This window comes from Gordionus sp. m RMFG-2023, chromosome 1 (genome assembly GCF_954871325.1).
Source record: "Gordionus sp. m RMFG-2023 chromosome 1, tfGorSpeb1-WG-v2, whole genome shotgun sequence".
Taxonomy (NCBI): domain Eukaryota; kingdom Metazoa; phylum Nematomorpha; class Gordioida; order Chordodea; family Parachordodidae; genus Gordionus; species Gordionus sp. m RMFG-2023.
In genome coordinates this window covers 37,215,609-37,230,649 of record NC_088775.1, presented here as the reverse complement: position 1 = coordinate 37,230,649, position 15,041 = coordinate 37,215,609, and the positions used below count along the sequence as shown (strand labels likewise).

Below are 15,041 nucleotides of genomic sequence, written 5' to 3'. Positions count from 1 at the left end.
ATATTGTATACATATTTTATGCTCTCATAATAAGAGTTTCTGTTCGAGAAAATGGTGAACCCTGTACATATTATAAAAATTGTATGTGTCTAGCTACGTTTTTAGATGATGTATCTGTATCTAGATCCATTCAAAAAGTATCTTTTAAAGTAATATTTTATAAATATTTCATAATTTTTATGTAGTATAATTGCAATTACCAATAGATTTTATATTATATGATGTATATGTAACATCTAAATTGAATAAAATATTAAATTTATATAATTTTCAAAGAATCAAATATGATAAAATAATTAAATTTTTAAAAAGCTAGTTGCAAAACTAAAAGATTTTGACTAAGATTTAATAAGATATTTTTAAAATTTTTTACACAAAATCTCATTTTTATGAAAACAAAACTTGTAGAGATCGAAATTTTAGGTGCGGCCAAGCAAGATGTAAAAAAATCATTATCATGCGCATAATGGATTTGTAAAATAATTATTTTCAAACTCAGGCTGAGATTTCCTATTATTTTACAATGCAGTCCAAAATATTCAAAAACAATTCTCAATGATTAATCACTTCTTTAAAATTTGGTCCAGATTTTAAATTTTATAAACCGCATTTTGGCCAATTCCAGTTCACGTTTGCATATCTTATGATATTCTAATATTGTGTTAATTGTATTTACTAAATCCCCCCACACCTTATTTTTAATAAGTTTTGTTAAAGATCATGGTTGTCTTATTTAGCAGTTCTTATATAAGAATTGGAGGACAATAATATATATTAATGTTTACAAATGGTAAAATTCAAAAATAGAATTCCCTTTTAGAATCAAGCTTTTTTAAGAAATGTAGACGTTTGAGCTTTTACAAAAAATATAACAATAAGAAATAAAAATGTGCAGCTCTAAATATATAAGGAATTCCATTGTAGGCATAACATAATCAAGTGTGATAGATTGTTAAACTAATTATATTTATAATTTGTCAAACAATAAGTGACTTAAAACAAGGTTTGGATGTTTGAAATTTTATTATTTTAAAATCCATGATCATTCAAAAGATCTCAAATACGTAAAAAATATTTTTTAATGTTTTATTATTTTATAATATTAAAAATAAATTATGCATTTTATTATTCAAATGATAATTCCTAAAAATATTTCATTCATTTCCTTTCAAGCAAGATAAATATTCTGAATAAAATTTCATCCAGGTGAGTAGCTTTAATAGAATTTTTTTTACTATATCAAACTCAGAATTTTAGCTAACCTAATGTTACATTAATATATTCATTTTTTATGATATGCTAAATGATAATTAACTAATAGGTATTTAATTAAATTGTTACTTGCCATATATGATTAAATAAAACGAATTTTTAAAGTAGTTTGTGCAGCTCAGACGCCAATTAGGAAATCAATGAGGTAGGTTTGTCCTGTTTTATCTAGAATATAAAAGGGTACTATATTTTTAAAACAGTCTAACTATGATTCTTTAAAAATCCTACTAAAAAGTGAAAACAATGCATGACATGTTGATAGAATATAAATTGACCCATAAATTATTATTGACGCCTGCCTATACAATCGAGTTATTTTACAATAATTTTTATATTTACAATAGTTTCATATTTGATCCAATAACAATAATATATTTTTATGCAAATTGTGTACAATATAATTAAAATTTTATATAAATATGAATAATTCTAATTAGTGTAGGAACGCTGTTATAACACACATGTACTATACCATTGAAGGGTTATAGGTGAAATAAATATTAACCATACAATTAATTAAGTAGGAATATTCAAAGATTTAATTTTGAATCAAAAAATCTTGTGATATAAATTAACATCATTATAAACACTATTTATTAACAAATAAAACAATTATTTCATATTGGTTATGTCATCACATATATTTGTATTAAAATATTATAAACTTAAAAATTAAATTTTGTAAAAACGAATGATTTAGGCCATATTATTGATATTATCCGCATTTTATAAATCTTCATCATCATCAGGTAATGCTGCAGATTGAGCAGCCTATATTTTTATTAAAAAAGAATTATCATAGCATAAAATAATAATTATAATTGACTTTTTCCATAAACATTACAAACACTATTTTTAACAAATATTTTTTAACCTACCTCTTTACAACTAAATTAATTCCTCTCCCCAATCACTACTAATGTTGTCCCTCAACTTTATCAATTACTTTTTAGTTCTAGTCATTTTATAAATTAATTCAAAAATTTATAAAAAATGAATGAACTATTATTTTATATGTTTGAGTTCCAGTCATTATTTTATAAAACCATTAATTAAAATTTTTGTAAAAAAGAATCTTTCATGCAATAATTAATTTAATTTTTTGAAACCATGTCATTTATAAAAAAAATTTGCCTCTAATAAAGTGCGTTATATATGTGGTATTGGAATATTGAATCTATCAAGATTCGGAATCTTTCAAGATGTCGATTTTTAATTTGGAAAGTCTAATTTGAGACCTGAATTTCCGATAATTTTCACTATAAACTTTATCAACTTATAAGAAAAAATAAGTGGTTAAAAGATTTGTGAAGATTATCTGAAATACCTATAAATGTAATATATTTCTGTTCAAATTAAATTTTCCAAATTTAACAATTGCCTCAGTATGAATCCCATATTTTAATAATTCACGTAATGCATATGGGCTGGGCCATTTTATGTCAAATCGATCAAAAAAGGCGGCCGACCCCTTTTTAAAATTTTCTGGAATTATTTAGATAGATATAAAAGAGAAAGCCGTTAATTTTAGCTCGCTAGTACCTGGTTTCCGAGATATAGGGGGTTCAAAAGTGCAAAAAAGAGCCACTTTGGAATCTGTAAGATTTTTAAAATGCTTATGTCTCAAAAACTATTAATAGTAAAAAAAATGTATAATATATCATATTGTAGACAAATAAAATCTCTAAAAGGCTATCAAAAAAAATTGGCGCCTATTTGAGTCTTTAACTTTCGGTTTACCGATCTTGCTTCACCTGTATTTTTAAGCAAAATAGAGTTTACTTTCGAAATTTTTACAAATATATATACGATGTCAAAACCTTGGCGACGCTATCGACTTTTCCGATATACATTTTTATCAAAAATTGAAGAAAAAAGTAGATATCGCTAATGGTTGAAAAATATTTTTCTTAAGGAAAATGAAAATATTGATACGTTTATTAGAATTGTGATAAAAATTTCCAGTACTGCCCCCCCCCTCCCACTATCATTAAAATGTTTTACATTTTTTAGATCTCTACTTTGCTACTATAGCAAGCGAATGACTTATTAGCTCGATAATATATAACAGCTGCAGTAAAAATATTAGGCATATATTCGATTATATTTTACAAAATAAATTGTTTAAAACGATCTCTCTTTCTGAGAAATAATTTTGACCTGTCCGTTCAGATTAATTTTATAGTTTGTCTACCAATAACAATCTGGATTTGGAGAATGCAAAAACATGTATTCTAGGTGCAGATCAATTAAAATTTTATTCTATATCACAGATAATGTTGCAACCCATTTAATCTACAGAGACATGCTTATTATCACGAGAATCTAAGAAAGATTCTACCCTGGATGACCCAAAAAAATTTACTATTCAATTTAGATATTAATATGCTCTTCATGCCGACAAAAATTAGCAAACATTCCTTATACTTCAAATGACAATGTAGATATTGATTCCCCTCATATAATTAATCAAGAGGCTATTGATAACACTAATATATCCCTACAATCAAATGGGGAATCTCCCATTAAAAGAAAATGCTTATGTGAAAAGAAATATTCAAAGAAAAAAAGTTTCAACTAAAATTATACTATTATCTTCATCAAATGATGAAAAATTCAATGAAATTCTAGATACCTTAAAAATTAAAAAAATTATATGAAAGATATTTATTATTGGAAATTTGTTACATTATTAAGTGTCTATAGGGCATATTCCCACTCTGCTCCTCAATTTAATTAGTATATTTAATAGAAATTCAAAATTTTTTAGTATAAAAAGTGAAAATATCCGGTTATTGATAAGTTAGCAGCAAAATTTTAACCATAATCCGTAATTTCATAAAGCGCCATCTATTTTTTTCATTAATTAAGGTGTCTAAATAAAAAGCAATAAAAAAAATTCGAAAACAAACTCCCTTTTTTGCTTAAAAACACAGGTAAAGTAAAATAGGTAATCCAGAAGTTAACGGCTCAAATTGGCGCCTGTTTTTTGATAGCTCTTTAGAGATTTTTTTACCTACAATTTGATATATTATTTTACTATAAATAGTTTTTGAGATATAAGCATTTTAAAAATTTTACAGATTCCAAAGTGGCTCTTTTTTGCACCTTTGAGTCCCTATATCTCGGGAACCAGAGTGCTAGCGATCTAAAATAAACGGCTTTCTCATTTTCTTAACTATCTAAATAATTTCAGAAATTTTTAACAATTTTAAAAGGGGTCGGCTGAATCGTGATCGATTTGTTAATTAATAATTTTAAGCTATGACAGTGAGCCTGCTGAAATATTTTATCTTGATAAAGGAGAAAAATGCAGCATTGAATGTAATTTAAACGATATTTGATTTAAAACTAGATTAGGATTGGAATCAAAGAAAATTAATTTTATCAGGAATGGTATTTTCTATCATCATTTATGATTAAATGTCAATACCTAAAGATATATGAGCTTACAAAAAAAACAGCTATTTTTATCCAAAATAGTGTAAAAATATATTGAAGAAAAGTATTTGGGCCTTTAAAAACACAGAAAACTAAAAATTTGTAGTTTTCAAATTCTTAATATATTAATTATAGGTCTTTAAGACTTCGATCCATGTTAGTAAAATGTATTATATTTTTCTGATAACCTACTATAAGGTACCAAAAAGTTTGAAACCTTAGATTCAAAAAATAAGTCCTGCATTATATTACAAAAATTTGTCAAGTCCAAAGCAAATATTAATTATAATTCCCATGCAACTGAATTTCACATTTAAAAATATTATTACAAAAACAAGGGTTATAAATAAACAAAGCATGGATTTGTAATTGAATTTTACAAATAAAAAATGAATAAAGCATAAACACAGCATAATAAAAAAACAAATTTAGAGATCCTGTTTTTCTACAATCATAAAAAGTTTATTTAATTTTCTTTGCAATTATAAAAATTATTTTGCATGATATATTTCTGATTCTAATTATATTATAAAATCAGGTTTGGTCTACAATGGTTCTAGGTGATAAACCCATTTTGTAGAACCATTATCCAATTAACGAGAAATTGTGCCTTTATCTTGTTAAATATATTATAATATAATCCACCTTTAGTTCTTGTTCATATTGATTCAATAATTCTGGGTCTAAAGGAACCTCAGGTGGTGCAAGAGCTGGCATGGCAACGAATTCCAGATTAGGATCTTGCAAAAGCTTGCGGGCCAAATATAAGAAGGGCTTTTCAAAATTGTAATTGCTTTTTGCACTGATGTCATAATACTAATTTTAAAATATATATTTTTTAAATTAATCTTACAATTTAGTAAATATGTAGATAGCATTACAACACACATTAAATTTTGAATACTGAGAGAATAAAATAAAGCATTTACTAAATACTTTATTTTATTTGACATTCAATTTTAAAAAAAGAATATAATTATTCATTTTTTTAAACCTTGCAGGGGAAAAATTCATTTCAAAATTGTCCATTGAATTTTTAAATGAAATTAAAATTTTTTCATAACTAAAATAATCAAGGAAAAAAGTCACATAACTGTCATTTTTTAATAATTAGGTATTCAATATATAAAATTTTCTTTGATCAAGTAAAAAAAATTTATACAAACTTAAAGGTAATAATCATTATCAACAGAATAATTTTTACTCTTTTAATGTTCATGATTCATAATCATCAGAAGGTAAACACAAATTAAAAAATTAACTAATCTTATATAGAAATCTGTATAAAACTATAATTCACTGATTATATATTTTCTTAATTCTTACTAATATAATATATAAACCATGATAATCATTATTATATATATTTTCATCTATACTCAATATTTAATTAGTACCATCACCCATAGCCCTGCAAGAGATGTCCAAGGCCAGACACTCTGGCTTAGACAAGGCTAGGGTTTGGGTCATAAGAGGTAGCCCTACCCAAGGCCCAAAGATTAAATATTTGAAATATCCTCAATAATATTTTGTTTCATCAAAATGTCAATCCGCACATACCACATTTCACTTATTCATTTAAGCAATTTCCATTTCCCACTGTATTACTAAATACATCATATTCTAACAGGTTTATTAAAATATATATTATTCTACATATAGCCAGTATAAAATCTAGAATATTAATTCGTTATAACAGGGTTGACAAGTTAATCAATTAACCAGTCAAATTCAGTCAATTGAAGAGAATATTTAACATGGTTAATTACTCTAAAAAATCTGAAGAAAAAAATAAAAATATGTTTGAAAAAAGAAAAAACAATAAAAAATGTATGTGATCACAATGCTGCTTATTTAATAGGTTCTCAATATCAAGAAAATCATCGCACTCATAGTGATTTATTGAAATATGTTGATGATCAAAATATTTCAAATGATATTATAAATTTCAGAAGTAAAAGTGGCATGTAGCAAATTATGTGGAAAGTAGTACTTTTATAAGAAACAATCAGATTCTGGCCTCAAGTTAGTAAAATTGCCCACCATGTCTATTAAGAGAAGTGGCATATTTATTAACAATTCATAGAATTGGCCAATTTGAGTTAATATTCTCACTAAAATAGAAATCGATTTACTCTAATAAATATTTAATTTTTTTGTAGAACTTTATAACTCAAGATTATTATTATTAAATAATAATAATAAAATAAATACCTATAATACTAATAATTTTAAAAATATATTATATTTTGTGATCTCTAATAAAATGAATCAAAAATTGTTCAACTTTTTTAAAGATTTGAATAATTTGGTATAGCTTATGGTAATGATAAATTTTTTTTAGCTGATATTGATAATCAGTAAGTGCTTTTTTATATGAACAAAATTTGGTTTCAATGGTTCTCAAATTAAGAAAAATTATTTTTTTATTAATACAGTATCCAAATGATTTATAAATATGTAAAAATATTAATGATAATTAAATTGTACTTGTAAATTTTTTTTACGATGAAAAACTATAGATTTTGCTTTAACTTTCCTATCTTTTATATCAACTTTATTACCGCAAAGTACTATTGGGATATTTTCACATACCCTAACTAAATCTCGGTGCCAATTAGGTACATTTTTATATGTAATACGGGATGTCACATCAAAAAGAACTATAGCACAATTACCTGGAATTAAATTAATATCAAATTTATTTTTGTTTATATATTTAGCAATAATATACATTTAATTATTAAAGCCATAGGTTTGGAATATTTTAATTATTCATAAAGTTATGAGAAAAATCATTGTATAAAAAGGGATATAAAAATATGATTTATACTTATATTGTTAAATTAATAACTTAAATAACAACCTAAAAAAAATTATGCTTTACTTAACTGAAAATAAAGTGATAAAAATAAAATTTCAATTTAATCTTGGATTACCTTGAATATAATAACCATCTCTTAAACCGCCAAATTTTTCTTGCCCTGCGGTATCCCAAACATTAAAACGTATAGGACCTCGAGTAGTGTGAAACACTAAGGGGTGCACTTCAACACCCAATGTAGCTATAAAACATTCGGAATTAGAAAAATTATGCGCAATACTTACCGACATATCTCTTTTCGAATTCGCCAGTCAAATGTCTCTTTACAAATGTTGTTTTACCAGTACCGCCATCACCTACTAGTACAAGCTAATTAAAAGTTTACAAACTAGAAAATATATAAATAATTACTTTAAACGTAGGCATATCATTTTGTTGTGCCATTATATTTGCATATATAAGTTTTATACAATCGTTTACGTTTTGAAAATATTCAGAAAGGCGGATTATATAATATTTTGTAAAAAATTGGATTCATATTTATTTTAATAATTTAAAAAAAAACTCGGAAATTATAATAGTTACAATTATTCGTATAAATAAGTAGATTTATAGCAAAATATATTAATAATATTATTATTTTAAAATAAATATAACAAATCACAAATTTATAACGCCAAAATATTTTAATCTAATTTTATTAGCTTTGGGAATAAAATCTTGGTATTTATTCTAATAATAAAAATCCTTTTCGTTATCTATGGTTAAGGTGAATTCTTTATTTTCATTATATAACAATTTAAATTTGATTAGTTTTTTATTTCCTTAGTTCTTATTAGCATTTAAATTTGAAGTAAGTCCGATTGTATTAACTTCAATTTCTATTTGCTTTTATTAACTTAATATTATAAATATTTAGATGTTATATTAAAAATAACATTTATTTTTTAACTTATTCGATTTATTTAAAAATGTATTTTTTATTTTTTCAACATCTATTTTATAATTTTCCGATGTCCTCACTACGTCATTGTGACGTCATGTCATCGCTACGCCATGTCATCGCTACGTCATGTCATCGCTACGGATTTATTTATTTTTATTAATTTATTTATCTTTTATAAAAAGCAAGACTCAAATAAAAAGCAACTATTATATCCTGGTAAATAATATTTATAATTTATAAAAAAATTTATTTACTTTTTTTATAGGTGAAATATTTTGAGAAGAAAATCTAAGAAAGCAAGACTCAAATAAAAAGCAACTAAATTTCTATATAAAGAAGAAAAAAAAGGTAAAATCATTGTGATATTATTTTTATCATGTTTGCTTTTAAATTAATCAACATTCCTCACGAAATTTCTATTTACGACATATTGTTTGATTTAACTTATAACTGTGATGTGAATTACTTTAGAATACGGGGTACCGAAGATGTTTTATTTGAGTTTGTAAACCTCAAAGACATGATTAATTGTTTTGAGTTATTAATACAATGAGTCAGAATTCATTGAATTAAATTATATATCAAAATATAAAATGTTAAAATATAAAATGTTATAATTTTCTATACATATGTTTTACTAATAAAATATGGAAATAAAACTAGAGTTTATACATAAGATTTCTAAGTTAGTGGGACCACTTACTTAGATTTATTTAGACAGAATATTAAATTATTTTTCGACCAGCACATTATCGGACTCTATTAAAATGAATACTTTGCTTAATAATTTATCTGACGAAGTTTTTGACAATATTAAATTAATTTGTTCTGATACCGACATACTAGATTTAAAATTGTGACTAAAAAGTTAACTTACCTTTTACCAGCGCAAGATTATAATACTTTAATTAATAAATTTAATTTATTACAGCAGAACTCGTCTGAGAGTTTCATGCTGTGGCACATTAGAGTATCGAAACTGCATAAAAAATGTAATTTTTCGGACGACAGTAGATTAAAAGAAAAATTACGTACTTCTACTTTAAATGATAAGATAAAATATAAGTTTTGTAAAAACATTAACTTAACTTTAAATGAGATGGTCGAGTTAGGGATCAAGTTAGACAGCATTAGCGATAAGTCAGATGATAATATAAATTAAAAAACTTTTACAATAAAAATATAAACGACAACAATAATTATTTTAGACCTGATAATAATTTTAGAAATAATTACAAAAATAATTATGATAATAGAAATAGAAATAGAAATGGGAATTACAATAATAATTTTAGATACAATGATAGGAATTACGGTAATAATAATTTGAGATACCACGATAATTATAAAAACTATAACTACAATAACTATCGCTATAACAATAATAATCAATCTAATTATGGTAGAAATAATACATGGCGTGATAATAATCAAAGAAAACAGATCCAATACGGTGATGGAAATTGTAACAATTACCAATCCTATTACAACAATTCAAATAATTATAGAGGCAATGACAATAATCAGAGAAAACAAATACAATATAACAATAACTCAAATAATTATAGGGACAACAATAATAGAAAGCAAATACAATACAACAATGATTCTAATATGAATATTGAAGAAATTATTGAAGAGAAAGTTGACTCTACAAAGATCAAAGATGATAATGATTTCAGTGTTAACAACTTATCTGGTGACATGCTCAGTAACAAATATAACGCAATTATGACTACCTTAAAAGTGAACGATATTGTTACTTGTATGCAAGTTGATGCAGGCTCTAAACTTACTATTATACCTCATGGTCTGGCTAAAAAACTTGGTATTAGAGATGTTAAGAAATCCGAGCTACAACTCACCACTTATGACGGAGATTTAATCAAGATCATCGGCACCACTCAAGTCAAAGAGACTTATGAAGGTATCTCAAAATATTTACAAGCGGTAGTCATCGAATCAAGTAAAAATGCCTTGTTGGGACGTACATGGATCAATGCTTTCAAAAATATTTTAAATAAATTTATAGCAAATGTTGACACTAATTACGAAGATGAAATAAAAAAATTAATTAAAGAGTGTGAATCTAAATTGTCTAATGGGCCAATCAACAAAGCAAGTGTCAAGTTACATTTAAGAAGAGATGCCCAACTTAAAATTATACCGCCTAGACGTATTCCTTATTCAAAAATTGATCTTGTTAGCAATGAACTTAAGAAATGGATACATGATAAGATAATTGAGCCGGTAAATGATTCTGATGGGCAAGTCCTGTTACCGCTGTCTACAAAGATGATCGGAGCATTAAGCTTTGTGCTGATTTTAAGGACACTGTAAACCCAGCTCTAGAAGATTTCAGATACCCTTTACCGCGAATCAATGATCTAATAGCTAAACTTTCAGAAGGAAATAAATTTACGAAGATTGACTTTAAAAATGCTTTCCTACAGATACCAATTGATAAAAGTTGCAGAAATATTTTAACCATATCTACGCACAAGGTATATTACCAATTTACTAGACTTCCTTTTGGGCTTAAGACCTCATCTGCAATTTTTCAACAGATTATGGATCAAATCTTCGGTGACATGGATGATGTCATATTTTATATTGATGATTTACTTATAACTGTAAAAAACGATGAAGCCCACCTTAACAACATAAAAAAAGTGTTTGATAGAATATCATCGTTTGGGCTAATATCTAACTTTAATAAAAGTGAGTTCTTTAAAAACAAAGTGAGGTTCCTGGGTCATGATATTGACGCTAAAGGGATTCATACTAATCACGACAAAATTGAAGCAATAATTAATATGCCAGAACCAAAATCAGCTGCTGAATTATCAATATTTCTAGGAATGGCTGGCTACTATAGAAAATTTTTGAACAATTTTGCAGAAATTGCTGATCCTCTATATAAGATTGTCAACAAAGAAAAATGGGCTTGGAACCTTAAACACTCTAAAAGTTTTAATAATCTTAAGAAGTTAATTAGTCTTCCACCTGCTTTGACATATTTTAACCCTGAATTACCTATAGGGATAGCCACTGACGCATCGAAATGTGGTTTAGGAGCTGTACTATTTCATACTGAAAAAGATGGTAAAGAAAAACCTATAGCTTTCGCGTCAAGAACTTTATTAAAATTCGAAATGAACTATACCAATATTGAGCGTGAGGCTGTCGCCATTATGTTCGCTATAAAGAGGTTCCAGGAATACTTAATCGGCACAAAATTTACAATTTTACTGACCATAAACCTCTAGTTCACATCTTTACTAAGGGTCTTAAGGATAATAGCACCATGTCCTTAAGACTCCAGAAGTGGAATATTACATTAGGAGGAGATGATTTTAATATAAAGTATAAAGCCGGTAAATATAACGTTGTTCCTGATTGTCTCTCAAGATTACCACAAGAATGTCATGATGAAACTATTGAAAATATCACTATAATAAATGAATATGGGGATTTACCTATTAATTTTAATCAAATTCGTGATGAAACTTTGAAAGATATGGAATTAAAACAAGTCATAAATGATATTAATAACAACAGGCTTATAATGAATAACATTTATAAAAATATTGAATTGGAATTAAGTATAATTAAGGATTGTCTTTACAAAAGCAACAGAATCATAATTCCGTCTTCTATGAGAAAAAATATACTACAGTCATTACATGAAGGTCACTTGGGAGCAGGAAAAATAAAATCCTTAACCAAAGATTACATGTGGTGGCCTGGTATAAATAATGACATAGTAATGGAAGTGAAAAGTTGTGACGATTGTAACATATATCATGATAATCCTATAAAGATACAAAAACCATTGGTTTCGGCAATCAAACCGTTTGAAAGAATACATATAGATTATGCGGGTCCGTTTTTCACAAAAAATTGGTTGATAATAGTCGATGCCTACAGCAAATTTCCAATTATTATTCCTGTTAAAAATATTACGACAGATGTTACTTTAAAAGAAATCTTTAAAACTATTTCGCTATATGGAATACCTGAAACTATAGTTACTGATAACGGCACTAACTTTACGAGTAACGATTTTGAAAAATTTTGCAACAATTTCGGTATCAAACATGTGCTCACATCTGCGTATCACCAGCAATCCAATGGCCAGATAGAACGCATGGTGATAACGTTCAAAACACATATGAAAAGGAATATTAAAATTGACCTAGATATCGCACTTGGCAATTTTTTATTTAATTACAGAAATACGCGTAATGATACTACAGGTGTTACACCTTCTCAGAGAATGTTCAATCGAGATGTTAGAATTAAATGGGACTTATTAAAACCGTTGGAGGAGAAGGAGAACAAAATAAACGTTACTTTACCACGTAATAGAACCTTTAACATAGGAGATTTTGTTTGGTACAAAGTACAAGGTGATGATAAATTAGGCAAAGGTATGATCACACATAAAGAAAGTGATATGATGTTCCAAATTAAGACAGAAAAGGTATTTTGAGGAGACATTTAGATCAAATAAGAATTAGAAACTGTTTTAACATGCAAAGTAACATGATAATGTGTATAAAAGTAAAAATGTGTTTATTTATATTTAACTTTATTATAACTGTCTTTTCCAATTCACACTTCGTTTATATACATTTTTATAAGTCCAAATTAGAATACAAACGAAAAACAAAAAAGTAAAAATATTATAAAATATAAAAAGTAAAGTTACGCCGAAAGTTATAAAAATAAGGTTACGCAATAAAGTTATAAAATTGAATTACAAAAAATAATAAAAATTAGATTACAAAAAGTTCAAAAACAAAAAGTAAAATAAAGAATTAGATTATAACGCAACATTCTCTCTTCTGATAATTTCATCGGAGAAGTCACAGAGAGTTTGTTGTCCAAATGGTTTATCGTTTTGGTAATCAAGTTGATCTTATATCTCTTTCCTCATTTTTGGCATCGCGTTTGATGAATAACGCCATGATATCTTCTTTTATCTCTCCTAAAGATAACCTTTTAAACTCAGCCTTGACAGCCTGGGTATCTTTAGCTCCACCTGAAGCTGTCTTACCCACGATCTTAACACACCAATCTATTTTCGAACCTTTAATTAAAATTTTTTTTAAAATAATCTCATCAAACCCCCCTTTGGAGTATATTCAACTATTACAGAATGCTGAATGTACTAGTGGTTATGAATGATTGGAAGCATTACCAAGTCGTAACCTAGGTAACCTCTTATCAGATGAACAATTAAGAGTTGCCATAGGCCATCGACTTGGATGTAACATTGTTCAACCACATACATGCATCAAATGTAAAATATTAGTTGACTCCAAATAGAGATATGGTCTAAATTGTATATATAGTCAAGGCAGGCATGCAAGGCATGCAGCAATTAATTTAGCTATTAGCCGTTCTCTTACCAGGGCCCGAATAGCAAACATCCTGGAGCCTACAAATTTATCGTTAGATGATGGCTTAACTTCCGTGCCTTGGTCTTTAGGGAAATCCTTAATTTGGGACTTCACAGGCGTATCTTCTTTCCCAAAAAAATTAAATTCTAATCCGGTTTATATAGCCGAGAAAAAAAAATTAAATATTCCAAATTCACAAATTATATTTTTACATCGATTGTTATCTCTTCCCTTGGACATATGCCAAGCGGAACTTTAAAGTTTTTAAAAAATATAGGGGATAAACAAGAGCCCTTACATCAGAACCTAAAGAATTTTATTTTTTAAAACAAAACCTTCAAATCACAATTTTAAAATATAATTACGCATGTTTTTTGGGAACTTGTAGTCCCACCTCCGTTTTTATATAATATTGTTTTATTTTATTTTATTTTATATTTGATGTGAGAAAACTATATTGAATAAAAATATATTATTAAAAAAAAAAAAATTATGTATTATAAAAATGACTATCTATTTTGGTAAGCGTAGAACGTGGATTTTCATCGTTGACTAATTTACGTGGAAATCTGAAGGATGATATTTTAGAAGATATCATGATTGTGCGATTGAATAAAATATTTAAAATATAAATTATCTCATTTCGAATTATAAATGTGTATATATTGAAGTATAATAAAAAATGAATGAAATTTTTTTTTATTTTGAGTCATTATTTTTATGTTTCCTCTGAACCCGGACCCGAACCCTGGACCCGGGTCCTTTTTAAATTTATTACCAGACCCGAACCCGGACCCTTTTTTTTTGTCGAAGGGTTCACATCCCTGCTAATAAGGCATCATAAGATATTTTAACATCTTCATGATAAAAATCTAACAAATATTTTTTTTTTCCTATCACCATCTGAAAAAGGTTGAAAAGGCTTTTGTAGAAGTAATATCTGCGGATTTGTAAGTATTGCATGATGAAATAAAAAGGGCATTTGTTTTATAATACTCTACTATTGATCCTATATTAATGTTTTGGCGATGAGCTTGCTTGCTGCAAGTCGAGGGGGACAAATATTAAACATGGATAGCTCGCTTTTGACTCAACAATCACTTATAAAATATGAAATTCTTCATCAACATTAGCTCTAATTTGCTTGAGT

At 26.7% G+C, this 15,041-nt stretch overlaps 1 protein-coding gene across 2 annotated transcripts; it reads right to left on the bottom strand.

Annotated features, from left to right (window-relative positions):
* Positions 1-1,542: 1,542 nt before the first annotated feature.
* On the bottom strand, positions 1,543-8,086 carry LOC135922791 (GTP-binding nuclear protein Ran). Of its 2 annotated transcripts, none has more exons than XM_065457262.1 (6): positions 7,949-8,086; positions 7,822-7,906; positions 7,653-7,778; positions 7,204-7,391; positions 5,359-5,529; positions 1,543-2,043 (listed from the first exon to the last, which is right to left on the bottom strand). In XM_065457262.1, exons 1-6 carry the CDS (start codon positions 7,979-7,981, stop codon positions 1,999-2,001), a joined length of 648 nt encoding a protein of 215 aa, XP_065313334.1. In that variant the 5' UTR covers positions 7,982-8,086; the 3' UTR covers positions 1,543-1,998. The 2 variants fall into 2 exon arrangements, with proteins under 2 accessions (XP_065313334.1, XP_065313335.1); XM_065457263.1 differs by having other exon boundaries at positions 7,309-7,391.
* Between the last annotated feature and the right edge of the window lie 6,955 nt (positions 8,087-15,041).